This window comes from Mesoplodon bidens, assembly GCF_964165515.1.
Source record: "Mesoplodon bidens genome assembly, contig: HAP1_SCAFFOLD_146, whole genome shotgun sequence".
NCBI classification, from domain to species: domain Eukaryota; kingdom Metazoa; phylum Chordata; class Mammalia; order Artiodactyla; family Ziphiidae; genus Mesoplodon; species Mesoplodon bidens.
This window is the reverse complement of record NW_027672719.1, coordinates 74,598-101,558: the sequence shown is the minus strand read 5'-3', so window position 1 is coordinate 101,558 and position 26,961 is coordinate 74,598. Positions and strand designations below refer to the sequence as shown.

The window sequence follows — 26,961 nt, the reverse complement described above, 5'->3', positions numbered from 1 at the left end:
ACAAAACCCAAAAAGTGCAGTTGGTAAAAGAAACTAGGGGCAAAGTGGAACCTCTCCTGAAACCAATTTGGAGATGAGTGATCAACCCTCTCGCCCAGAAGCAGTCGACAGGCAGGGCGAGTTCTCAGGAGGATACAGAGTCCTCCTGCCCGTGTCCGCTGGGGTCAGGAACACTGTCCGCAGTCCCATCCAGAAAGGATGCTATTTGGAAACCATGAACCACCAAATACCTTACGGTTTTGCTCATTTTATGACTGTCACGAAAGCCCCAGTGCCCTGCCTCGTGGTGGCATCCCAGGTCCAACCAGGAAGATGCTTGGGCTGACTCAGACATGGGCCTCTGGCCAATAAACCGAGGTCAAGGACAGAGTGGGGGCCAGGCCCGGGGATGTGGGTGGACACGGCAGGTCCTATCAAGCCAGTTGCCACTGGACCTGTCTGTACTCCTGCAACTTTCAACTCACATATATGTTCAAGAGTGAGATTCAACAGACGCTGGTGAAGAGTCCACGGTCTTAAAAGAGAACACCCCTGATTATTCATGCAGGCTCAACATTTTCAGGGACTTCTGTCCATAAGAGCGTCATAGAGTTTTAAAGTTCTATGTAAATTTGCCAGAAAGATCTGTCCGATTCCATTCTAGAGGACTCCACCACCAGTGTGCTTACATGGCACTCACTCTCCATCTTTCCTTCTGGGGTTCCCCGCACACCCTGAGAACCACTGCCTATGCCCCAGCAGGGCCACGCCAAGAGCAAGACCGCCACTGACCCGGTTCCATCCTGGGCACTGCAGTTGACATCGGCGCCATATTCAAGGAGGTGTCGTACGATGTTGAGCCAACCTCTTGCACAAGCCTCGTGCAGGGCACAGTAACCCGCGTTGTCGCGGTGGTTCACATCACAAATCTTGTTCTCCAGGCAGTACAAGACCACTTCCTACGGGGAGAGGAGAGGAGAGGAGAGGAGATACCATCAGACAACCATACAGTGAACCTTGTAAGGGTGACCTCCCCATAGCTTGCCGGTGCCCACTTTCAAAGGCATACATCCTTGGGGCCAAAAGCCCACCATGGCGCGGGCAGGCGGCAGGCATCCTGGTGGGGGGTGAGAGTGCGTGAGAAGGGCTTGGAGATGCAGACAGTGTTGTCTAAGGCTCTGCTGCACCAGTGGCCTGGCCATGGGCAAGTTACCCTTGAACTTCTCCAAGCTTCCACAGGGCTGCTGAGAGGACGCATTCGGATAGCGATGGAAGCCCTCAGCCCAGGGGCCGACGTGACCAGTACAGAGGTGTCACGGCTGCTAACATCTTAGATGACACATTGCCAAGCACAGACCATTCTCACTTGATGGGTCTGTTCAGTCAGTGGCAGTGGACGATAACACAAGTTTAGATCAAAGTATGGATGACCAACACTTAAAGAGAGCTTAAATCAGCCAGAGAACATTCCCCAGCTTAGAGAAGCAGGGACACCCAGGTCACCTACATCCTCGCAACCCTTGTTAAGAACCCAAATCAGAACCTGGGCCTCAGATGCTCTTGTCTGTATGTTAAGTGGAGTTAAAGAGAAGCTCTCTCCCTCCATCCTCGAGGAATGACACAAAATGCCTCCAATAACCCCACCCTCTATTTTGCCTCACTCCACCCTCTCAAGTAAATATGAAAATTTTAGACTGATTCTGCCCCAAGTTAATGACAGGAACCTGATACACCACAGGCTGCAACCTCCACATTTCAAGAATCAAATAAAACGTTCACCCCCGCCCCCGGAGATGTTCTGTGTCAACACTGTGCATTAGAATCACTGTTATTAACCTTATTTCTTTGGCTTGTTAAAATATTAATATGAACCACTCCCAGTAAGCAGAGCAGGAACTTATTCAATGTTTTATTACCTTAAGAAAGTTTTCAGACACATCGAAAGCATTTGCCACCAGAAAACACGTTATACTGTTAATACTGGGTAAGTCGTGCCCAGCAGAGAGCCGTCAGGTTCTGAGAGCTGGGAGTAGGCAGAACGTGCATGTGGCCCAACACATGGTCTGCTGGGTAAGGGGGGATGGGATGGGGTCAGAACAGGCCTCCTTGTGACATCTCTCAGGTAACTTATCTGTTAAACCTAAAACGGGGGTCATTCTAGCTGCTCATAAGTGCGAGATGGGTTCTGTAAAACCTTTTATGCCCTTTGGAGGACACGCCAATCAAAGGTGACCACTCACTTGGGAGCAAACTAGAATGTTCCATTTGCTTACCACGTGAACCCAATGGGGCATGCTGGTAAACCTGGCCATCGGGGCCCTGTTACTTCAGGTCACTGCAGCAGCTCCCTTCCAAAACAAGAGGAGGAAGAGAAAAGGCACGCCCACGAATGCGTTTCTCCGTTTACATCCCAACCTGCCAGAAAGCCCACAATCCTCTGGGCTCCCAGGCCACCTGCCCCGAGCCCTGGTATCCAGGATACCGCATGAAGCTGCTGCTCTTTTAGCAGGCCCTCACTAGCCAGACTTGAGTGGACGGCTGCAAGCTAATGAGTTGTGTGCCCCAGCCAGGGAGAGGCCCTGTCACGTGGCTCTGGGATCAGGTCTGAACGCCACCAACTGCTGTGCACACATCAATTTACTCAACCCAGGGTTTATTTTCTGTGACAATCATGGCCTTCACCTGGAAACCTTCATCACTACTAGGGCAGATTCAAGGGTACCTAGAAATGAAAGGCCGTCCAAGCTGATGGGTAAGTCAACTCTCTTCTCCCGGAAGATGGCAGCAGAGGCAGCAGTAGCCCCACGGCCAGGTCAGACTTTTTGCCACGGGCTGTCCTAACTCAACCACGTTGATACCACTATTTACACAGTGCTTCTCATTTCCCCAGATGAGGACGTCTTCTGTCACCCACAGGAACCCAGGAGCTACCAGGAAAGGAAGGTAGTACCATCCTCATTCAACACTTGGAAACTGAGGCCCAGAGATATTAAACCCCAAGTTCAATTAACATGAAGTACTAGACCTATAACTCAGGTCTTTGGTACCTGGTCAGCTGGGAAGAATCAAAGGGCCCAAGAGGGCCCCAGTTAGAGGGATGCAATCCAGCTGTGACGAGCATCCCACAGGCCTTCTCTGTTGGGGGTCAAGTGGGCTAACTACACTATCCTAACTAGGAGGGTGATGGCCTCTAAATGGATGGCAACCATCGCCACCAACACTTTCTCTAACTGAAAGGTGAAGAGGCGGGGCGAGTCTGTCGACGCAACACATTCGTTGGTCTATTTTCTCCGCTAGAAATAAACGGGAGTGTCTGAAGGGCAGCCCAGCCATTCCCAAGCAAAGTCAAACTGCTTTTGTCGGACAGCTCTCTGTTCAGCGGCTATAAGCCGAATGCCATTACCCGCAAAATGTAACCATAAAGGCCATAAGCCCGACGTTGTTAATTAAATGCCTCATTAACTTTTTGAAAAACATGACTTAATCAGTTCATAGAAAATTTAACCATCACCGCTAAAGGCACAAGCATGTGGTTGCACACTGGAGTTTCAGCCTAAGAAATAGAAGCCTTTTTCCCAGGAGGGAAAGGTTTGAGGTCTTTGGCCACGCAAGTGATCTATTTAACGCGGATCTGAAGCCAGAGTGTGTTTCTAAACTTCCAGAACCAGATTATCATGACATAAAGCTCAGACAGCCTTTATACTGCACATGGTATCTTTGGCTAAGCAGAAGAAAATAACCAAGAATGCTGAAGACAAAACTTCAGGAAAACCCTCCCAAACCACACCCTTATCTGCTTAAGCAAACTGTCCTTCAATTTGAAAAGGTTGAAGCTGCCACATCTCCCAACTGGGCCATCATCCCAACATTTAAAATTCTGCCCAGAGAAATCCCAGGAAGTTGGATTCAAAGTTGTAAGCGTTCATCTACTTGTCACAATGTTCAGCATCAACACTGGTGATCTGTGGAATCTACATATTGAAATTTACATTTGAAGAAAGAAACAAATCCGACCTTAAACATTCCCAAGGCTTCCTGTGCAATCAAAGGCCAGGTAGCCTAAAAAAGGATGGATCAAGTGCCCCTTGGTGCAGGCCTCAGAGCCACCAAACCAAAATGGAAACTGTCTTAGAGGACCAACGAGGGTCTTTTGACCTCTCTGGTCCCAAAGGGAGGCTGCTGGAAATGATGCCAAGTTCACAGGTGGGGCTCGGAGCCCCGCCCTCCACGGCGGGTGCAGCAGCACCCCGCCCCCCCATCTCCAGCATTTGCTGGAAGCGGGAGTCTACTTTCTCAACCCTAACCCAAAAGTTGGGGTTAGGAGTCTCCCCCCGACCTCCAGCGTTTGCTGGAAGCAAGGAGACTATTTTCTCAACCACGGGGGTGTCTAGCTCAACAGTATGTGCAACATCTGCTCTGTCCTCCTAGGCGCCCGCTCTCAGCTCTTGGGAAACCAAATGGGTGCTCCTTGGACTTCACCTGCAAGTAACTGCGCTAACTATCAGAAAGTGCTCTCTAGCTAATGGAGAGGTCTCCAAGAGACGTGTAGATATAAACAACAGCACATTCAACCCACAACAACAACAAAAAACACCCCCAAACTAAGCATAGCCCTAGTGCTTCCAACTTCCCACCCACAGTCATGCCTTAGGGCCAAGGCAGGCACACTTCCAAGGGCTCACGGCACTATGGACCGGGGTGGGGGGACACGACGGGAGACGGGGGACAGGAGCACAGAGCTGGCTGAGGGTGTGGGCGCCAGGGCTCCGGGCCAGCCTGGGTCCTGCCACCCCAGTGCTCAGCCACACCTCCACGCTCAGCCTGCTGAACCGCGTTTTACTGTCACCATTCAACTCCCAGAGGGCTGATGCCAGCACAGAAAAATGCCTTTGCCCTGTGGGCTATTACATCACAATTGCTACTGACAAGTATGGTGGGGGAACTGCACAGGGCAGAGAGAGTCATCTGTCTTACAGAGGTTTTGAACTGTAAAAAGGGCAATTCCAGTGTGAGCCAGTCTTGCTGAGGAGCGTGGTGGGCTGTGGAGCACTGCTGGATTGCTACCTGTACGGGTATCAGCTAACCCCTCTGAGGCTCAGTTTCCTCATCCGAGAGTGGGCTAGTACGCGTTACTCCCAAGTGAAGATGTTAACAGGGTGAAAGGAGTTACTACAGATCACACGGGCTTAGGCAGATATCAGCTATCTTTCTATGTTGCTCTAGCAATAGAGGCCATCACTGTCATCAGCCGTGCTGGGTTGGGATACAGCAGTGTGGACAGGGAGTTTTGTGCAAGGTTCAACCCCTGCTCCCCGCCCATCAGCCCTCGGCTCCCGTGCCCTCTCAGAAAGAGACTGCTCAGGTCTGCCCCACTCCCATCCCTACTCTGCACAGACACTTCCCACCCGCTACCCCACAGGGGCATCACTCTGCCCCAAACAGCACAAGTTAGTAGAGCTAATAACTACTCTCCTACTCTCTTTCTTGCTATTCAGATTCCAAAAGGGCTCATTAAAATTCCCCTGGTCGCCAAGCCCTGGGTTAGGTCAGATTTTATATCAGAGATAAGTGAGCCAGACTGGCCGAAGCAGCCTACCGGCCTGAACGGGAACGGAACATCAGAGAGGCCTGCCTTTCTTTTCACACCACGACTGAACAAGCCACCAAAGAGCCCGCAGTGTGAGCGGGAGCCAAAGCAAACACCCTGCTGGAACACCCAGCCCAGCCCGCCACTTGGAGGGGGCTGGGCTCTGAGACACGCCCCCCATCCCCAGCCAGTGTGTCCCCCACCCAAGGAGCAGAAGCCAGCGGATCCTGATCCAGGGCACCCACAAGGATGCTCACCTCGTAGCCAAGCCGGGAGGCCTGCTGTAGGAGGGTCTCGCCCGCGTTCTTATTGACAATAAGTCTCCGCGCTTCCGGTGGCATCGGGCGGGACTGGGTGGTCTCTGGAGGGGAGCTTGACCATGTCAGCTGCGAGGCGTGGGAAGCTGGTAACAATTGCTGCAAATGGTCCAAGGGCTTCTGGTCCTGCTTGGCCGGCGAAAGATCATAGTCGGAACTGGGCTCAGGCCGCTTTCAAAATCTCCGGACGGTCACCTATCACGAAACCAGGCAGCGCACACATTTCAGGCTGTCCTTCCACCACCCGCCTGGTTCGCCTCCTCCCTGAGTTACAAACCTGAGTGGAGGAAAGCACTTTTCCTCCTCTCTGTCTGGGGGAGGCGGGGCGCGAGGAAGGGGTTGCATTTTTACTAGCTGGAAACTTCACCGCCACCCAGGAGACAGGTCCCCTAGGAAGGGGCGGGGACGTTTTGGGGGGAGGGGTTCAGGAAAAGGAAAGCTTTGTCCCCAGAAGCAGAGAAGTAGGCAGGTGGGATGTGCCTGCACGGGCCCGGGGGACGGGGGAGAGCCAGGGGCAAGAGGTACCTTGCCATCCGCATTGTCCACCTAGGAGTCCCCTGGCAGCGGCAAGCCCCGCCTGGGCTCCTGAGGGATCAAATGCTTGGTTTTGCACGGTCGCTTCCCGGATGGTTTCTCGCTGTTGTCGGTGTATTGCTGCGGCAGGGGCGAAGGCTGCCGATCCATTTCTTCGTCCATGCACAGCACATCTGTCAGGGGGAGAAGCAGCGGGCGTTACACAGTTGTAGCCGGTGAGGAAAGAAAAGCCCATTGTTAGCACTGATCGTTGGAGCAGCTTCAGTTTTTAAAGATATACGAATTATGTTTTCAAAGCACTAATATTTTAATCATCCCACATTCAACCGGCAAATAGGCTAACCCACGAAACGCCAAATGGCAAGTCGCTTCAAAGGGCCGCAAGAGAGGGCAGAAGCCAGCCCTTCGTGCGCTCCCGTCCCCACCCGTGGGGGGCCTGGGTGCTCGGGACAGGGCGACTGCGGACAGCCTGAGGCTGGAATGAGGGCACTGACAAGCGCCCGGGGTCACCCAAGACTTCCCTTCCTGCCCAGCCGTGGGCTGGGTGATGAGGAGCAGCCCAGGAAGTCGAGCTCCCACCTCACTGTCCATTCCATAAGGAAGTGTGCAGGCTGAAAGGACCTCAGGAAGAAAACTCCCCGCTCGCCACACGCTACTCTTGTCAACTTGGATGGCGCTCAGGTCCCCTCCAGGGCCGTTTCCCACAGAGGGCGGGTGATCCACCCTCCAGGAGCGCCCCCCGCCCCGTGCGTACCTTGTTCATTGTCACTGCATTTAAGGGACTCCTCCAACCAGCTGCTGTTGCTTTTGGCCTCTGCCCTTTTCCTGCCAGGTTTCTCTTCGGAGATGCTATTGCCCTGGGGGGTGACCGCAGGCTGAACCGCCTGGGTCACTTGCTTCCTGCCCTGCCGGCCAGGTTTGCTCTCTGCTCCCGACGTCCTCTAAGGTGCAGCAAGCGGCGCTGCTTTCTGGGATGGAGCCCTGTTAATTCAATGCACACCTCAGGTTGGTCAGCTCACTATAATGTGGCTCTTCTAAGTGGTTAGAGGAACTGTTTGTCATTTCCCTCTCAGGCCAGTCAGCTAATGGAGAAATAACTACAAATTAATGAAGAAGCCCCCCGGGGCGGGGTGGGGGACAAACTGTCTTACACATCACTAACAGGGGTGGGGGAGGGGAGGGGTGTGGTCACTGTGTTGGCTGGAACTTGTCACCAAGTCTCGGGAGGGGGTCTATTTGCCTTTGGCCACCTTTGGGCTCCAGCCCCGCCACCTGGCTTTGGGGGGGTGGGGGGTGGGGAGGTGTGAGTGGCTCCCCCCAGGGATCCAGGGTGGGACTGGAACTTTCCACTGCTCCGCTCCAGGACTTCCGTAGGGTGCCCTGCGGGCCTGAAGCCAAACCGAGCTCACCTTTGGAGACCCGTCTCCGCTTGGCTTTCAGCAGAGAGTCCTCCGGGAGCACAGTGGTCTCAGTGTGGTTCCTATTGCCAGACACCTTGCGCTTTCTGTTCAGCCGGAGGGTGGGGCTGCGTGACGCGTCCGGGGCCGCCTGGTCGGCGGGGGACTCTCTGGGGGGCTCCGTGTCCATGTCCTCAGGAAGATCACTGTCTTCTGGGACTTCAAAGCGGTCAGGTTTGCTTCCATCATAACACTCCCCTAGGGGAGGGGAGACAACCCGGAAAGGAGGGAACAAAGGTCACCAGGAGCAGGCAGGACCCCCACGTCCAAGGCAATCTGCTACCAACAGACCACCCCCCTTTGGAGACCAGGGGCCTCACACGCCGGAAGCACAAAACCCTCAGAAAGACGTCCCAAAGGAAGGACAGCTGAACACAACCAGCAAAGAAAGCAGAAAATGAGGCACGTAGCCCACTCACAATCCATCCTTCAAGGGTCAAGGTGAGGCATCTACACCATCCGTCTATAGGCATGTGAGATCACTCCCTAACTGCTTAACTCTCCAAGGTGGCTTACTTTTAAAGGGGGGGTGAGTGACCTCACAGTAAGATCCAACCAATCAGGGCAGAGCTACAACGGGGGGTGAGTGACCTCACAGTAAGATCCAACCAATCAGGGCAGAGCTACAAATGACTATGGAAACAGCTGCTAGTCAACAAAAAAGGCTGATGTCATCAAGAGACCAAATAGCCCCCAACTGCCATCTACACAGACATAGCACCAATGTTCACTTGGGTCAGCAGGGGCGAGGGTGAAGAAAAAGGGTAGGGAAAGAATGGTGGGAGGCTGGGAAGCTGGGGAGACCAAGGCAAGAGGAGCCTGGCAAAGGGAAAGGAAAGGCTTCCTGGTGCACACACAAGGGTCAAGGGCAATTTCAAAGAACTCAACCAGATTGCTACAAGTCCGTCTGTCCTCTTTCCACACCCGTGGGGGGAAAGCATTTCACTGCCATCGAGGGGCTGCTCCTATTTCCTGTCTAGGAAGAAGGCCCACAGTGACACCAGTCACCCACCTGGCACGTCTCCACGCCTTCCTTCCCAGGCAACAAGCATCTAAGGACATTTCAAAGACAAGACTCCAACCCCCTTCGTGGGGGTGGGGTGGGGGGGTGCGGCGGGCAGGGCTGAAGTACTCACACCTCAGCTCCGCCTGTGTTGCTCCTGCCCCTCTGCTCAATCTAGCATCCACTTAGGGCTTTTCCTCCAATCACCCCAGCCTAACATCACTCCTCACTTTTGCTCTAGCCAAAGAAACAGTTCAACTGCTTTGCTAGTCACATTGTTTCTAACACACAAATAATTCCATAATGATCACTGTGCTGTTAAAGAGTTCCCCGAAGATGACCCTGTGTCCATCACCGGCCGGGGGTGGGGGTGGGTGTATGAGTTTGGTATTTCGTTAACACCTGAGCTAAGCTCCCACAGCCCGTTTTTCTAGATGAAATCATGGACACACCCCTCACATGCTGCTCGCATTCCTCCTCCTCTCCCTAGACCACTTCAAGTATCACTCCCACTTCTGCTCAGCAGGCTGGTCCCCTGATCAGCCTGTCTTGGGGGGCATTCCCAGCATTTAATGGCAGCCAGTTGTGGGGATGAACCTCACCCAGGCCTGGGCTAGCCTGACCTGTGTTCTCAATGGTGGAACACACTTAGCTTTTCTCCAAGGGTATCCCAAGGTGGGAGAGATCCCCATCTACTCTTGCCGGAATGGTGGAATCACCCCAACCGCGAGGGTCTCCTGCCATGGCAGCAGGAGAAACCCCAAACTCCTGGCCTGTGCTTACGGGTGATGCAGCCCAGGCTACCGCAGGCCCGGTGAAGACGGCGTGCTGCAACTCTCACTCGGGCTGCTCTGTGACCCTCTTAAACACTCGGGCAGGAATGGCGCCGCTTTACAACTCGGCCCCCTTCACTTGTAAAGTGGGAATGTTACTGCTAGCCTCCCTCCTGGTTGGGCTTCATAATCACGGGCCGGGCTCAGCACAGAGAAAGGCTGGAAAAATCCCTTTAACCAAAAGATGCCAAGACTTTCAGACCAGCCTGAATCTCAGGCCTGAAATGTAGGAAATTTTAAGAGGTGAGCCCTGCTGGTTACACCATTGGACTTCTCTGGTCCAATCAGCCTTCCCTAAAAGCTCCGTGGGAGGGGATCCATGGAGGAATGGAAGGGCTACCTTAAGAACCCCCATGTCCAATTTGAAAGTTTCTTTTTCCAAACTAGGTCCATCCACCCTTCCCCCAACCCCGGAGCCTTTTAGGGCAAAGATCTCAATTCCCCTCAGCTAAGGCCCCCCAAGACCTTACGCTAGTGTGACCTTACCCAGGCCAGTAATAACCCTGAAGGACACCCACCCCGACTGCCCAAGATGCCCATGGCCACCAGCTATGGGGTAGAGGCTCCGTGTCACTTGGAGCTTCTCAAAGACTGTTCTAACCACGACCCACAGGAGGATGACCCTTGAGGGCAAAGGAGATGGGGAGATAAATAGATACACGGGGATCCTAACCATCAGGCTTTGCCATCATTGCTACTTTTGGCCCTTCTAAAAGTGGGAAGCCATGTGCCCTTGGTCACCCAGTCTAAGCAAGATGTGAACGTGGTCCCTGCAGCATGGTCCTATGACTCACAGCACATATATCCCAAATTCATTATGGTTGTACCATAGCATCACCTCACAGAAGCATCACCACAGCAACATTTACAAGTCACTGTGGCAACAAAGCACCCTCACCACTGTTGAGCCATGCCCAGTGAGGCCTAAACAAGGTGAGAGGGTTCTGAGTTGATGGAAGGCTCCCCAGGATTAAAATCCCCTTCTCTGTAGCTTAAGTATAATAGCACCTCCAGTCAGGGCTAACCTTGTTCAAAGTCACACCCGCTACACAAGGGGTGCAGGGGATCTCTGTTCCAAAGTAGTTTACAAACGTGCAGGTGCTCAGCTGGAAGAGAAGTTCCCTGAGCAAAGAAGTTTCATGAAGCCCCTTGACTGAGCCTTCCCCCAGCTCCTGGCCAGGCACTGCCACTGAGCAGGACCTAGGCCTGTCCCAGCCAAGTGGTTCGCAAGGGAGATGGTTACTCCAAGTTTGAGAAGGAAGGGACCAATGCCTCCTTGCCCCGCCCCATCTTCAAATGCCACTGAGGGTTCCTAGTGATGAACTTCCAAGTCAGAGGAACCTCCAAACTCATTTGGTGAACTTCCAAAATAAAATTTCACTCAGCCACCCATGTGATCATAAAGAATAAATGAGTATCTCAGCCACTGTGTATTCAAGTTAATTTCTTTTTTAAACAAGCCCCTAGCAACAAGATGCACCCGCACCAGGACAACCAGGGCTGCGCAAACAGCACTCATCACCTTAGAAGCTCCTGGGCCCTCCATGGGTAGGGGCTGCCTCAGAAGGGGGAAGGCATCTTGAAGGTGTGCTGGACCCTCTCTGAGACCCCTGGCCGCCCCAAATCCTCGCCCCAGCTCCCATGTGCTCACAGCTCGGCTCTCGGCCACACCGACACCCATGAGAAGGACCTGAGCCCATATCAGCTCAAGACGTGATGGCCCAAGAACAAGAAGGCCCATTCATATCCAGCTGAATGGAATGAACACCTGCTGGGCCTTGGACGTGGAGGCCGCAGTAAGAACAGTGGCCCCTTCAGGTGACCTTTCCTGACCAGCTATTTACAAACCCCACGTCTCTACAAGACAGAGGGTGGGTGGGGAACCCACCTCCGTTGCCCCAACCTTTCAAACGGAGCCCCTCACCTTCCCCAACCCTTCTCCTGCCCTCCCATGGTGGCCATTCATGGCTCACTGGGCCATGTCCCGGGTGCTCCAGGAAGAGACCCGTCGGTCGGTCTGAGATTGGAGGCAGGCGGTGGGGGGAGGGGGCTTTCGGAATCATCTGGGGCTCAGACCCTGCTCCCCATCAGCCACACCGAGTTCTCGTCTCCACGCTCAGCAGGAAAGACTGGGAAGGACGCACACAAATGTCTCTGGGAAGAAGGGCAGGTGAGGCCACTGAGACGTGAAGGGCAGCGGCCACCCTGGGTTTGGCCACGTTGCTGGAGAAAAGGGCGAGAAGACTCGAGGCAGGTTAACTGCCCGCTCCCTTCCTCCAGCCTGCCTCACCGTCCACCCACAACAGGCAGATCCCCTCCTCAGAAAAGTGCATCCCCGTGAACTTGGCGTTGCCCACTTTTACCATATCTCTCTGAGAAACTTCCCCAAGAGCTGAGTTATGAGGCCACTCGGGAGGGTAAGGGCTGTGTGTCAGCTGTGAGCACAGGCAAGGAGGGAGGCCTTCTTGCTGCTTCAGGGTGGCCTGGACCCTCAGTTTTTCATTCCAATCCCGAGGGGGAGGAGCTCGGAATCGTCTACTCCAGGCACATCGAGAGCCCCATCCCTCGGGTAAGGCCGCCACTGACTAGCCCCAGAAATCCCCTTCTACGGGAGCCACGTAGGACACACCGGTCCCGGTGTGGCTTACCCAGAACCGTGGCCACAGGCCTTTGTCTGACCCCAAAGATGAGCTGGGGGAGGGCAGTGCTCCAAGCAGCAGAGAGAAGCACACGCTGTGGCTGACCACAATTTTCCCGAACTGCATCAGGCACCCACGACCTAAGCGTGCGGGCGAACGCCGACCCTACGACCGGGTCCAAGGGCCTGGGCCTCCCAAACGTGCCCACAACCCCCGACTGTCCCGTCTCAGAAGGATTTCACGCCCACCCTGTCCTCGACGTTCACCGAGGTGCCCTCACTCACCATCACCGGTGAGGTTTCTGGGGTCCGGAGCAGGCTGCAGGCCACAGCCACAAGCACGCACACTGAAGAAAGCGGGAGAAAGACCTCCACTTGCTGCCAACGCATCTCATTAGCCCAGGAAGTCTCGAGGGCCAAGCCCGAAGTCAACCCCAGTGGGGGAGCAGCTGAGGGGACCGCAGAGTGTGACTCGAGGCCAACACGAGCTTTCTCTCCAGTTCGGCCTCCAGAACAGAACACAGCCGTCTGGTGGGAAGAACGGCCTCGTTGGTCCCACGGCCTGGGAGCGTGGTGTCAGCTCCTCATGGCTGCAAACGAGCCTCCACAGAACACAATGATGCTCATCTCTCTGGGGCCTTCATCAGCCCTCATCGCACTTGAACGAAACCTCTGCCTCTGGAGGGAGAATCCGAGTACTGTCCACCCCCTCCCACAGGAGACTGTCACTCTGGAGGGTCTGGCTCTGGCTGCAAGTGTCATTCCACTGCTACCAAAAACCCGTGTCCGTACCTGGTACAAAACAGAACACATACCTGCTACGCCGGAGGTCCTGCACTGCCATTCCTCTGCTCTACTGTATCAGACTATTACTAACTACAGGACTAGCATTGCTCCGGAAAAAGGAGACGCGTGCCAGGAAACAGCATTTCATAGGTGCTTCACTCCTGGATGCCGCAACGCTCCAAAGGACAACCAGCCTTGCAATCCACAGCTGGGAAGGGTGGCCAGAGCAGCCCGTTCTCCGAACAGCCAGCACCCAGACGCTGGGCCGTCGGAAGCGTACTGTTTCCTCTCACCTCCCTCGGCACTGGGAGCGGAAGCGCCCCGTTCCCACCGACGTGGTACCACACGCGAGCCGCCTGGGTTCACTTACATCTCTCACTGTCCTTCTGGTCGGCAATGGCCTCCTCCGGGGCGACCGACTTTGGCTTTTTGTCCTGACTTCCTTTCAGCCTTTCCCAGTCAGCGGGGCTGAATTTGCGCACCTCGGAGTCTTTGGTCGTGGGGTGGCCACCTTCTCGCTCTTTCATCTCCAACTCTGAGAAGCGCATCACTGCACGCTACAAAGAGAACGGAGATGGAAAAAAGACACACCTTACCACCAAAGCTATTTCACTGCCCTTACCTTAAAGGAAAGTATCTTCAAAGAAAAGTTTGCCCAAAACCAACCACAATTTATGATACAACTGAGATATTTTAAAATTGAACGATAAAACGTAAGAGTGTCTATGTGTAACTAGTCACACACTCTTTCTTTGTAAAGCCATATGTATGTAGAGATATATGTGGTGTGTATGTATAGCCATACATACACTGTGGCATACAGACAGACATTCTCTTTCGAAGGTAAATAAAACAAAACAAAAACACAACGCAAAGAAAATGAAACAAAAACACAACAGAAAAGAAAACAAATGCACAGTGAATAAAGACGACCATGGCCCACAAACTTCCCTTTGTATATTTGGAAATGAAATTTAACTCAAAAGGTTTATGGAAGATTCTAGTAATAAAAATTTGAAGAACTGACCTCACAGTAAGCAGCGGGTAGACATAAAATACTGTCCTCTTGTAATCCTTCCATCTCTGTAATTAAAATGGGCACTCAATGCATCATTTAGATAACTTCATCCATTTTTATAAGCATAAACCAATTTTTTTCTTAACATTGCAAAACAATTTGGCTTTATTTGTCTTTTAATTAAAAGTAAAATATCTTAAGGAAATTCCTATACAACATCTATCATTCACTAGCAAGTTAAATACATACTCTATCCCTTTAAGCAAGGTTTGTTTTTTTGTTTTGTTTATTTGTTTGTTTTTTGGGTGGAAAAAAAAATTGCACGAATCTCACAGACATGCGGCCGCTACACACCTCCACCAAGTATCACGTAAGGCATTCTAAGCAGCGCTTTTAGGTATATTTGTTAACGTACAGTAACGGCAGAGAAATCAAAGCGATTGATAGGTAAATGTCATGCAGTCTTCTAGACATCCTTCGCAATAATTAAAACTTCCGTTATCAGCATTCGAGTGGAGTTCGCTTAAAATCTACAGAATAACTTCAAGTATCCACTTACGTCCCCTTACTGGACACATTTCAAACATTTCAATTACCCTAAGCTTCATTAACCAAATCAGCCCGGTGTCCTGCCCTATCATACCCCCGGCCCCCTCCTCTTCACACATTAAAGAAACCTGACAACTGGTCAGGCTCCTGAAATTCGGATTGGGGGGGGGCTCACCTGCAATGCCCGCTGGTCCCGGCCAGGCTGACTAGAGTCTGCGTACAGTCCGGTAGCGACACACTTGAACCGGTCACCCACGTAACCAGCGGAGTTTGCGATTCTCTTTGCCAGCTTAGATGGCTTCGGGTTCAGAACTTTGCCATCGGTTGATCCTGCCTCGTCAGCTCCGTGTTTGGTGTCGGTGGGCGTGACGTCCACACCCGGTGGGGCACTGCCCACGCAAAATGGTTTGGGATCCTCTTGGGTTTTCCCGAACGTGACCGCAGAGCCGTCGCTCCCCAGGGTCGGCTCCAGGAATGGAGTCGAGACCGGCGTCGCCAGGTTCTCCTTGTTGGTTACCGCTGGAACATTCTCCTTGCTGAAGCCGGAAACTGGCTGGCCCGGTGCCTGTTTGAAAGTAGAGGCTTCGTGGAAGTCACTGATGTGCCCCAACTCCTCTCTCAGGGCAATGAAATCCCGGTGTGGCTGTAGGGCCACATTTTACTTTTTTATTTTTAATATATGTTCACATGTTTCCATAAAGGATCCATGGTGGCCCATAACGTAAGGACACACAATATTAGCTTTAAAAAAACATGAAAAAAAAAAAAAAGGGAAATCATGATCCTGGAAATGGGTTGCATCCTTTTAAGGGGTGAGAATAACAGAATGAGTGAGCCAAAGATTTGGGAAAGGATCTCACATTTCCAAATGTCCAAATCTTAAAATTGCACCAAGTGGGAATGTAGCTGTGGCAGTATTAACCTGAGAGAGCTCTATGATCGTTGTCTTTACTCATCACTTGGTTGCAAGGTTCTAAATGACAGGGTAAGTGAAGGAGGGCAAGTAGACAGATAAGAGTCATTTCCTGATTCTCAAACGAAGGGGCATCACCTAGGGAAGGGGACTCCAAAATCCTACAGGAATCCTCTTCATATACTAAATTTTCTAGGTGGCAAAAGTATCTCATTTGACCCTAGCAGCCAGATGGAACTTAGAAAAGTAGTGAAAAGCTATTCAACTGACTGCAAGTCATATGACTAGGAGCATGTCAGTGAAAAGTTCACGTGAAGATGCTGTGGAAGAGCAGTTCACCTTGTGGTTGAGCGTCCTCAGAACGTGCAATGGGAGGTGCAGTACCTGCTCTGTCTCACAGGGACCCTCCAACCTCTAAACGCATCTTTCCTGGGAAGCTGAATTCAAAGAGTCAATTTAAAAAAAAGAGAGGGCTTCCCTGGTGGCGCAGTGGTTGAGAGTCCGCCTGCTGATGCAGGGGACACGGGTTCGTGCCCCGGTCCGGGAAGATCCCACATGTCGCGGAGCGGCTGGGCCTGTGAGCCACGGCCGCCGAGCCTGCGCGTCCGGAGCCTGTGCTCCGCAATGGGAGAGGCCACAACAGTGAGAGGCCCGCGTACCACAAAAAATAAATTAATAAATAAATAAATTTTAAAAAGATAAACGTCTCTAGTAGAGAAATTTTATCAGAGCCTAGTATTAAGAGCTGTAGAGCCACAAGTTTCCCACGATACAGCCTTAGCAGAGGCTGTTAAGGCAGTGACAGAAAATTTGTACTGAGGGAAATAGCAGAAGAGTTTGCCTACAATTCACGAAAAGGATCCCTGCACTTGGCCTGAAGGAAATCAGCAAAATTTGTAACAGCTTGTGTATTTGTATGCGGGATTGAGAATGAATTTCATTTTTTAATTTCTCTGAATTATCACATAAGATTCAGAAGATGCTCTCTCTGCCTAGAAGCCACCCCACTGGGATAACTATGCCTACGGAGTGCCTTTGCCTATGACTCCTACTTGCTAACAGACTGGCAGCCTGGCCCCAGGGCCTGGTCGCTGCTCCCAGTGCAATGGTGGATATGGTGTCAATGGTTGCAAAATCAAAGCCCCTTACATCCTCTCCATGCCTCTGTCCCACCCCCCAACCCACTCACCATTGATATTCAGGAAGGGGAAGGTGTCCTGGATGGGAACGTGGTGCTGTGACTGGTCCAGCTCACCTTCCTCATCTTCTTCATCCACATCATTATCTTTCTCATCCCAAGGAGCAGATCCAGTGGATCCTACCCGAGAAACACACACACACACAAAGGTCAAAAGTGAGGCGCTCACGTTGCACTGTCATCCCTGCAGCTGACCCACTGTTCAAGCTAGGCACTGCCAGCACAGAGGTTCCTTGGGTTCAGTGTGCACCCTCAATGCCAAAGAGTGGGAACCAAGGGTGTTCACCCCACTCCCAGCTCCTCCTACGGAGCCCCAGTGCAAGCTCTCATCCCCTCCCCTATCCAGGAGCTGCACACCCTACTCCCTTCTCCTAGAAACCTTTTAATTCCTACTCTAAACCCCTTTCTACACATTCGCATCCCTTCTAAGGACCCAAGGAGCACAGCTTCTCTCCTTTATAAGCTTACTGTGAAGACAGACCCTTCCCTCATGGCAGAGCCTCACTAGATTCACTGGAGGTCAAGTCTAAATTATCTGGCTCTTAGTCGGAACTGGCTCAACATTGAGTAAATATAGGGATCAGGTGGTATTCTCCTAGGAAAAATACCATACAAATTAAATGATCACTTACCCATCATTTATAAAGAGAACTTAATAGCCTTCATAATGTCATGGCAATTGATTCTTAGAACAGCCTTTGAAATACGCAGGAAAGATGAGAACCCAGATTTTATAGTGGAAGAAGCTGAGGCTCAAAACGTTGAATGACTTGATTCAATGTCCCACAAGTAGTGAAATGGAAAGACCGAGGTTTATAACTCAGACCTTCTAAGTTTTAAGCCCTCCGTCTTCTAAACTACCTGGCCTCTCTTCTCAGTGTTGAGTCCCAAGAGAAGTTATTTTTTATAGAACTCAATACCCCCTCTTCTTTCTAATGCTTTACTGTTCCACTGGGTGGGCAGGAAGACTGTGCTGAGTTTATATCTTTTGTTCTCTGGGTTCTTTCTAGGGACAGCATTTCTTGCTTTATTTACCAGTCTTCAACTTTGTAAGCGAGGCGACTTTCAAGTCGACTATCGCTTTTAGGGTCCAGCCCGGAACCTGGCACACTGTCCACCTTCTCCCCAGCAGCTGGGGCCTCACCTGGGTTAATGATAGAGCCCTGGGGCTGGGAGATGTCACACACTTGATATATCTTCACTGGGTTCATGGGCACCTCCTTGGTGCCGTCGTACATCAGGTTGAATTCCCTGCTCTTGTTGAGCGCACAGCGGAGCTGGGCCTTCCATTTAGCTGGGTCGGGGTCGTCCACCCCTTCCTGGTACTTCCCCTGTCTCCACAGCCCAGGCCTGAGGGATAGGAAACTGCAGTGAGTGCCTGCTTGTTGCCCAGAAACACTGGAAAGTGTGCCCGCCCTCCCTCGTACAGACACAGATACACACAGCCCTGCCTGACCGCCCCATCACCCCAACTCCAATTTACAGAGACTGCAGCAGAAGACACCACGCTGGGGACCAGGCAAGGCAAGGCCTGAGACAAATTAAGCCAAATGCAAATACAGTATTTTAAAAAGAGGAGCCTCATCTCAAGTGCTTGTGCCAGCATCATCTGTCAACACTACAATGGCCTTAATGAAGGGTTGAAAATAAAGAAAAATCTGGAACAAGTATACACCAAAATACTCATGGTAACTTTTGGATAGCAAGACTTCAGGTAATTTTGTTTTGTTTTGCTTGCCTTATTTGTTTTTCACATGAATTGCTTATATAATAAGAAGAGAAAGGGAGGTGGCGTATGATATGAAGAATTTAGGCTTGCTGTTCCCTCTCCCTTCAATCTTTAATCTGATGCACAAATAACTGTTGAAACCAAGTACCTTTAGGAGTAGCAGCCCATAGGAGGGCAGGAAGCACGCGCTGGGGGTTCAGCTGGCCTCAGTGCGAGGCTGAGGGCCTCAAGTCCTAATAAACTCACACCACCTGCCTTTCCCTGCTTCCTCAAACTCCCACATTGGGAACATTTTGCTGGGAACACCAGTGGCTGGTGGCCTGGGCCAAAACCAGTGTGGCCCCGCCTCTCTGGTTTTCAATTTCCAGGTCTAACAGGCATCTATGTGTCTGTTCACGGGATATCAGCCCTCCCCCACTGTTAACCTATCTCAGATGTCTACACTTTCTTCAGGGCTGTGACGTATGTGCTGGTGCAGAAAAGGGGGATGTCTTTTGCAGGGGACTCAAGATCAAGAGAACGAGATGGACCGGCCAGACTGCTCCCACTTGATGTTAGGAAGATAAGGTGGCCATGTAGTTAGAATTCTGCAGCGGAACATAGCCTATAGAGTCTATGGGTTTGTGGATCCACAACTTTTATTTTTTCAGTAATGCCAACCAAGCTCGTAAGAGACTGACATATAATCCAGAATGCCAGTCTACTCGTTTTCAAAGGGGGATAAAGCTGGTCAGTGACCAGCATGGTTAAGTCCAATAACCTGGACATAACCATGTATGATCTCAACCAGTAACTCCTGTATCTGGTTTCTAATGACAATTCCAAGAACATAAGAACCACTCAACATTTAAATCCAAATTTTCAGATGACTCCAAAGCTAAATGGAAATGATTTGATATTGAACTCTAAATCTGCATTATCTAGACTATCTCTTACCCAGTTGGGTAACCCAGAATCGACAGTAAGAGGCTCCTGCTTTCCCAAAAATCACACGGCGTAAAAATGAAAAGCACTGGAAAGGCAAGACCCCCAGTGAATTTGCAAAGCTGCTTTTGTGTCTTTTTCTTTTTGACCTTGAAGCCAGGAGAAATTCTAAAAATACAAATGTATTAATTTTTAAAACTTGACTTTACTGAATATTGTTCAGATCCCCAAGCCTACAAAAATAATTTTAGTTTTTTAAAAATGCTCCCTCTTCAGACTATACTACAAAGCTACAGTAATCAAGACAGTGTGGTACTGGCACAAAAACAGAAAGATAGATCAATGGAACAGGATAGAAAGCCCAGAGGTAAACCCACGCACATATGCTCAACTTATCTTTGATAAAGGAGGCAGGAATGTACAGTGGAGAAAGGAAAGCCTCTTCAATAAGTGGTGCTGGGAAAACTGGACAGGGACATGTAGAAGTATGAGATTAGATCATTCCCTAACACCATACACAAAAATAAGCTCAAAATGGATTAAAGACCTAAATATAAGGCCAGAAACTATCAAACTCTTAGAGGAAAACATAGGCAGAACACTCTATGACATAAATCACAGCAAGATCCTTTTGGACCCACCTCCTAGAGAAATGGAAATAAAAACAAAGATAAACAAAAGGGACCTAATGAAACTTAAAAGCTTTTGCACAGCAAAGGAAACCATAAACAAGACCAAAAGACAACCCTCAGAATGGGAGAAAATATTTGCAAATGAAGCAACTGACAAAGGATTAATCTCCAAAATTTATAAACAGCTCATGCAGCTCAATAGCAAAAAAACAAACAACCCAATCCAAAAATGGGCACAATACTTAAATAGGCATTTCTCCAAAGAAGATATACAGACTGCCAACGAACACATGAAAGAATGCTCAACATCATTAATCATTAGAGAAATGCAAATCAAAACTACAATGAGATATCATCTCACACCAGTCAGAGTGGCCATCATCAAGAAATCTAGAAACAATAAATGCTGGAGAGGGTGTGGAGAAAAGGGAACACTCTTGCACTGCTGGTGGGAATGTGAATTGGTACAGCCACTATGGAGAACAGTATGGAGGTTCCTTAAAAAACTACAAATAGAACTACCATATGACCCAGCAATCCCACTACTAGGCATATACCCTGAGAAAACCATAATTCAAAAAGAGACATGTACCAAAATGTTCATTGCAGCTCTATTCACAATAGCCCGCAGATGGAAACAACCTAAGTGTCCATCATCGGATGAATGGATAAAGAAGATGTGGCACATATATACAACAGAATATTACTCAGCCATAAAAAGAAACGAAACAGAGTTATTTTTAATGAGGTGGATAGACCTAGAGTCTGTCATACAGTGTGAAGTAAGTCAGAAAGACAAACACAAATACCGTATGCTAACACATATATACGGAATTAAAAAAAAATAAAAATGTCATGAAAAACCTAGGGGTAAAACGGGAATAAAGACACAGACCTACTTGAGAATGGACTTGAGGATATGGGGAGGGGGAAGGGTAAGCTGTGACAAAGCGAAAGAGAGGCATGGACATATATACACTACCAAACGTAAGGTAGATAGATAGTGGGAAGCAGCCGCAGAGCACAGGGAGATCAGCTCGGTGCTTTGTGACGGCCTGGAGGGGTGGGATGGGGAGGGTGGGAGGGAGGGAGATGCATGAGGGAAGGGATGTGGGAACAGATGTATATGTATAACTGATTCACTTTGTTATAAAGCAGAAACTAATAAAAAATAAATGAATAAATAAATAAATAAATAAAATACAAAAAATACAAAAATAAAAATGCTCCCTGCTTCAAAGGAGTTTACAATCCCTTAAAGGAGACAGATGAGTCAATAGATTAGAAATATAGATACTATGTGAACACCAGTAAAACTGCCTAATCCATAAAGAGTCGGGGGTAGGTATGGTTGGCCAAGTTTATCAGAATATATGATTCTAGGGCTGAATCTTGAACATGGGTAGAAATTAACCAGGTGAGAAGCGTGGGTCACGATACTCTAAGCAGAAGAAGCTTTATGGGCAAAGGCAGAGGCTGAAAAGCACAGTGCTTAGGGGACCTACAAGCAGTTCAGCTTGCGTGGAGGCAGCATGAGATGAAAGTCTGGGCTTGTAAGTAGGAACCATGCCAAGGAGTTTGGACCTGATTCTTAGAACACTGAGAACCACTGAGAGATCTAAGCAGGTTGTGATGGGATCAGATTTAAGTTTTAGAAAGAACCCTCTAGCTGCAGGACTGAAAAGGGTTTAGAGGGAGGCAAGGCATGAAGATAATACATAGTCTCTATATAATCCATATAATAGTGTCACTAGGGTCTGAACTAAGGAGGTGGCAGTAGGGATAGAGGATACAGGTAACGAAGGAGCCGTTAAAGACGCTGACTTGACAAAGCTTGATGATGAACTGAGTCCTTGAAGAAGGTGAGAGAGAAATCAAGGATGATTCCCTGGTTTAGGGTTTGGGAGACTGGGTGGGGGGTGATGCTGGCCACTGAGATAGGAGCAGGTTTAGAAAGATGATTTCCCTTTGGAAATGTCGGAGTTCAAATGCCTGTGGAAGGCCTAGGGGAGGAGGCCCAGCATGCCCAGGGCAGTTTTTTATCCCCACTCACCTCTCACATCACCTGAGGGACTCTCCCTGCCTGCCTCCAGCCTGGAAGAAGGTCCACCAGATTACTGACATCTCTGCCCTGTGGGCAAGGACCAATTTCTTTTCATTTCTGTATCCCTGCTCAGGCTTTAGCACACAGTTGGTCAATGTGTATTTGTTGAATTGCCTCAAATTTACAGAAATACACTTCTTGGGGAATGAATAAGTTGCTATTACAGATGGACGACCAGAAAAACAGCCATGAGCAGAAGGCCAAGGAGACACTGCAGAAAGTGCTGGAGGAGAAAATGTGTTGCAGAACAGCAACTGCAGAGCAAACAGGTGTGGGGATGCTCCATAATCCTTGGGGCTGGGAACCCTGGGGCAGTCTGGGTGGCAAGGGAGCCAGCTGCACAACTCCCTGGAACCCCCAAGGCACCACCCTCTCCTCTGATCTCCCTCAGCGGTCCCTGGCCCTGGCCGAGCACAAGTGTGAAGAGTGGAAGAGCCAGTACGAGAGTCACCCCCAGCATGCAACTGTCCCCTACCCTGCCAGCCCAGTAATCATGAATGCCGTCTTCCTTCTCTTTTTTACAATGTGGTACATATGGATTTTTTTTTGAATGAGATTTAACCAGCTTTTAAACCTTTCTTCTTTCTAACAGTATCAGTACTCTCTGACTCTCCAAATGCGCCTTTTCAAGTTGATTTAATTTATGGAAAAATCACCCTTCATACTTTCCCTTTCTTTTTTAAACCTCCCCATGGTAGTGTAATGTAGTAGAAGGAGATTTGGCCTGGGAGTTTGGACACCAGGGTTCTAGCTGCAGTAACCCACAGTTACACACGTTATATTATTAAAGAAAAAAGTAACTTACAGAAATGTATGAGGCCATTATGCACATACACACAAATATATATTCACTCATATATCCATAAAAAAGTAGTCTGGAAGGTTCTATAAAATGTTAAAGGTGTTCATCCCACGGGGGAGGAGATATACGTTAACTATATTACCCTCTTAAAATTTTACAGTAAATATATATTACTTTTATAATTTAAAAAGCCAAACTTTTCATTTTTAAAAACCTAAAACATGAAAGAAAACTGGAAAACCAACAAAATTAAAACAATCCCTAAGTCTGAGGCAACGATTTTTTTATCCGAGTCCAAGTGATGAATGAAAATACTAAGAATGGTGTGTGACACCTTAAAGTATAGAAAAAAATACAGTAAGGCAAGTAGGCATTAAGATAATAGAACATAAAAAGTTACCCAGATATATTCAGACAATGGACTACTATTCCAGTAATAAAAAGAAATGAATTACTAATATGAGCTACACGGATGAGTCACAACAACATGAGGAGCCAAAGAAGCCACGTGCAAAAGGGTACTTGTTGTATGCTTCCATTCATATGAATTTCTAGAATAGGAAACACTAATACATAGTGAAAGAAAGCATGTCAGTGGTTGCCTGATGCCAGGCCTGGGAAACTGACTGTAAAAGGACAAGAAGGAACTTTTTGCAGGTATTGGAAGTGTTCTGTATCTTGACTTTGGCGACGACAATATAGATATACACATTTGTCAAGACTTATCAAATTACATGCTTAAAACGGGTACACCTCGTTGAATGTAATTCATACTTCAATAAAGTTGATTTTAAAGTTAAATTAAAAAGTCACCTATGGGGACTTCCCTGGTGGCACAGTGGTTAAGAATTCGCCTGCTAATGCAGGGGACGTGGTTTCAAGCCCTAGTCTGGGAAGATCCCACATGCCGCTGAGCAACTAAGCCCGTGCGCCACAACTACAGAGCCTGTGCTCTAGAGCCCGTGAGCCACAACTACTGAGCCCGTGTGCCACAACTACCGAAGCCCACGTGCCTAGAGCCCATGCTCCACAACAAGAGAAGCCACCACAGTGAGAAGCCGGCGCACTGCAACAAAGACACAATGCAGCCAAAAATAAATAAATTAATAATAATTTTTAAAAAAATAGTCACCTAGACGTCTGAGTGAGACAGAGTTCCTTTAAGCTTTCAGTCCCAGCTCTTCTCTGAAGCCTCCCCTCATCTACCCTGGCAGCATGTGACCACTTTGCATCTCTTTAACACCTTATACTTATCGGTTCCATTCAGATTTGATGCTTGAAAAGTTTTGTATATTTTATGTCTATCTTCCATTCAACTTGGTTCCTCTAAGGCAGGAACAATCATCTCTTTCATAAATTGAGACCATTACAAAAACAGAATTATGTTCCCTTTCCTCTCAATCAGGGGAATTTGAAGTAGGATTGATGAAATCCTGGAAATCATAAGCAAAAATGTCATTTCTGCATTTTTATGGCCACAGGGTCCTGTTTTCATCAGATTCTTGAAGATATCACAGAGCCCAACAATGTTAAGAATCTCTGCTTTGAATCCATGTGCTTTCACCCAGCTCTGTGGTACAAGGCACCCTGCCCCTGGGGCAATCTGTCTGTGGTCCCTGCAAAGATGATAAACCCACATCAAAGACACTCACTCTTCTGCATGTCAGTGGACTCCACTGCCAGCTCTTCCTCCACAATGACGTCACTCTCGCCATCTTCAAGATTCATTTCTGTCTCATCTAGAACACTGTCTTCTTCCTCTTCCTCCTCCTCATCTTCCTTGGAGACATCCTTTAATGTGGCAAGTAGTCTGTTGTAACCAGAAACTTGTTCTGGTTCACTCTATGCTTCACTTTCAGAACTTGAAGTATCTATAAACTCTCCGACTAAAAGGAAAATGGGGATTTTAAAAACAAAAATTATACTGTTCTTGTTGCTACCCCACGACTATCATCAGGCCCACAGTGGAACCAAGTTCAGACTTTTCTAGATAAAAACTAGCTTTTCTGCAAATATGCAGTCCTATCTATTCAACCAGACCGAGCACCAAATTTGTTTCAAACAGCTAATCTAGCTATGATTCTAGAAGCGCTTCCTCTTCTTTGAACTGCTCATGTTCCACATGGGAAGACAGCAAACTAAACACATGGAGCTTTAGGTTATAAGGTGATCTAACCTATGTGTCAGACATTTGGCACCTTTAAAGGAGCAACAGGAAAACTTACAACAAAAAAGTGTACTTTATTTCTGAGTCTGTGGTAATGAAATAAGACCTTTGATGATTTTGCACTCTACTTTATGTTAAGCAAACATGACATTCCATCTTAGGATTCACCAAGAGCCCTCTGGTAAGCCTCCTTAACAGGTTCTAACAGGCTAATCTCTCAGGACAGTTTCATACTCTATACTGTATTAGTTATCACAATGGCATTTTAACAGACATCTGCACTTAAAACTAAGCAATATTACTAAAGTATAGCTTACATCTAAAATCAAAGAGAGTGGAAATGTAGCCAAACTTTACTACCATATATAATCTTAAAAGTAACAGTCCAGAATCTACTATCATAAAGAAGGTATAAAGCATTACCAGTTGACAAGTCTGTGGTTTTGCTTCCTTTCTGGAAACCCTGAGAAGAAACAGGCAATGTTAAACTTTAACTACTAGTAGGTAGCAATTACGAAAAGTCTAATGATACAACTTTAAATGAACATGGCAGACTATACCGTTATAAATACATTATATCTATTGTCAAGTAAAAACTCCATATGCATTTGGACAGGTCTTGGAAGGATATGCCAAATAGATAATAAGAGACGAATGAAAAAGTCTAACAAGACCACATGACAAATACTACAGTCACACAGTAATAGGCTCTCATCCAAAAGACGGGAAATTTTGGCAAATAAAAGCCCTCGGGGTTCACCTTTTCTAGCAGATTTCTTAAGTAGACTATCCCTCTAACTGTTGATAAAGCAGCCCAAAGGGGTGGGATGAGCACTAAGATCATAACTGAGAGTCTGGACACTTAGAGAGGAACCCACAACTACCCAAACATTAGTTTCCTCATGGTCATTGAATAGATAGGTGATGTCGAGGGTCCCAAGCAATTCTTTTTTTATTTTTTTTAACTTATTTATTTATTTTTGCCTGCTATGGGTCTTCGTTGCTGCGCCCGGGCTTTCTCTAGTTGCGGCGAGAGGTGGCTTCTCTTGTTGCGGAGCAGGGGCTCTAGGCTCGCGGGCATCAGTAGTTGCACCACCCTGGCTCAGTAGTTGTGGCTCGCGGGCTCTAGAGTGCAGGCTCAATAGTTGTGGCGCACGGGCTTACTTGCACCGCGGCATGTGGGATCTTCCCGGACCAGGGCTCGAACCCCTGTCCCCTCCCTTGGCAGGCGGATTCTTAACCACTGCGCCACCAGGGAAGCCCCCAAGCAATTCTTTAAAAACATAGAAAACGAACACAAGCTTATAAAACCTCTGCCCAGTCGCCACACAGGAGGCGTGCCGTCTAGCATAAAACTACAGGCTCAACAAAGGGTAGGAAGACCGGCGAAGAACCCCACCTCAGGCGGGAAGCCGCCAGGATCCCCGGGCGAGCTAGGCCGGCGCCGGGGCAGCGTGGCACGCGGCGGGAGCTGCCCTGTCACTACCCCCGGGGCACCGGCGGACCAAACGCGGGGACACGCGGGCTCCCACCGGGAAAGGACGCCGGCAGCGCCGGTCCCAGCCTCGCCTCTCCATACCTGTCATAGAAGGGATGCTCCTCGCCGAAATCCCTTAGATGCTTCTTCTGCTTTTTAGTTAGGGAGTTGAGCAGCTGGCTCTGGCTCCGGCTCCGGCTCCGGCTCCGGCTCCCGCGTTTGCCCATGGGGAAGACGTCAAGTCAGCCAACCTCCAAGAATCGCGTTTTTCACCTGGAAGTCGTCTCCTCAACCCACTCACGCGGGATTGCCAA

At 49.2% G+C, this 26,961-nt stretch overlaps 2 protein-coding genes across 2 annotated transcripts in view; both read right to left on the bottom strand.

The window, feature by feature from the left end:
• The window catches only part of LOC308609767 (BCL-6 corepressor-like), a gene marked incomplete at its 5' end in the record, with an annotated part of 20,682 nt that extends 5,323 nt beyond the window's left edge, over positions 1-15,359 (bottom strand). The window contains 9 exon segments of the mRNA XM_081259064.1: positions 772-938; positions 5,824-6,057; positions 6,061-6,078; positions 6,409-6,429; positions 6,433-6,590; positions 7,827-8,072; positions 13,505-13,691; positions 14,162-14,215; positions 14,877-15,359. Of these exon segments, the coding sequence (XP_081115190.1) occupies positions 772-938; positions 5,824-6,057; positions 6,061-6,078; positions 6,409-6,429; positions 6,433-6,590; positions 7,827-8,072; positions 13,505-13,691; positions 14,162-14,215; positions 14,877-15,359 (1,568 nt within the window).
• On the bottom strand, positions 15,290-26,961 carry LOC308609784 (interferon regulatory factor 6-like). Its single transcript, XM_081259088.1, has 4 exons — positions 26,750-26,961; positions 17,957-18,162; positions 16,804-16,932; positions 15,290-15,442 (listed from the first exon to the last, which is right to left on the bottom strand). The coding sequence occupies exons 1-4, from the start codon at positions 26,872-26,874 to the stop codon at positions 15,360-15,362; spliced, it is 543 nt and encodes a 180-aa protein (XP_081115214.1). The 5' UTR covers positions 26,875-26,961; the 3' UTR covers positions 15,290-15,359.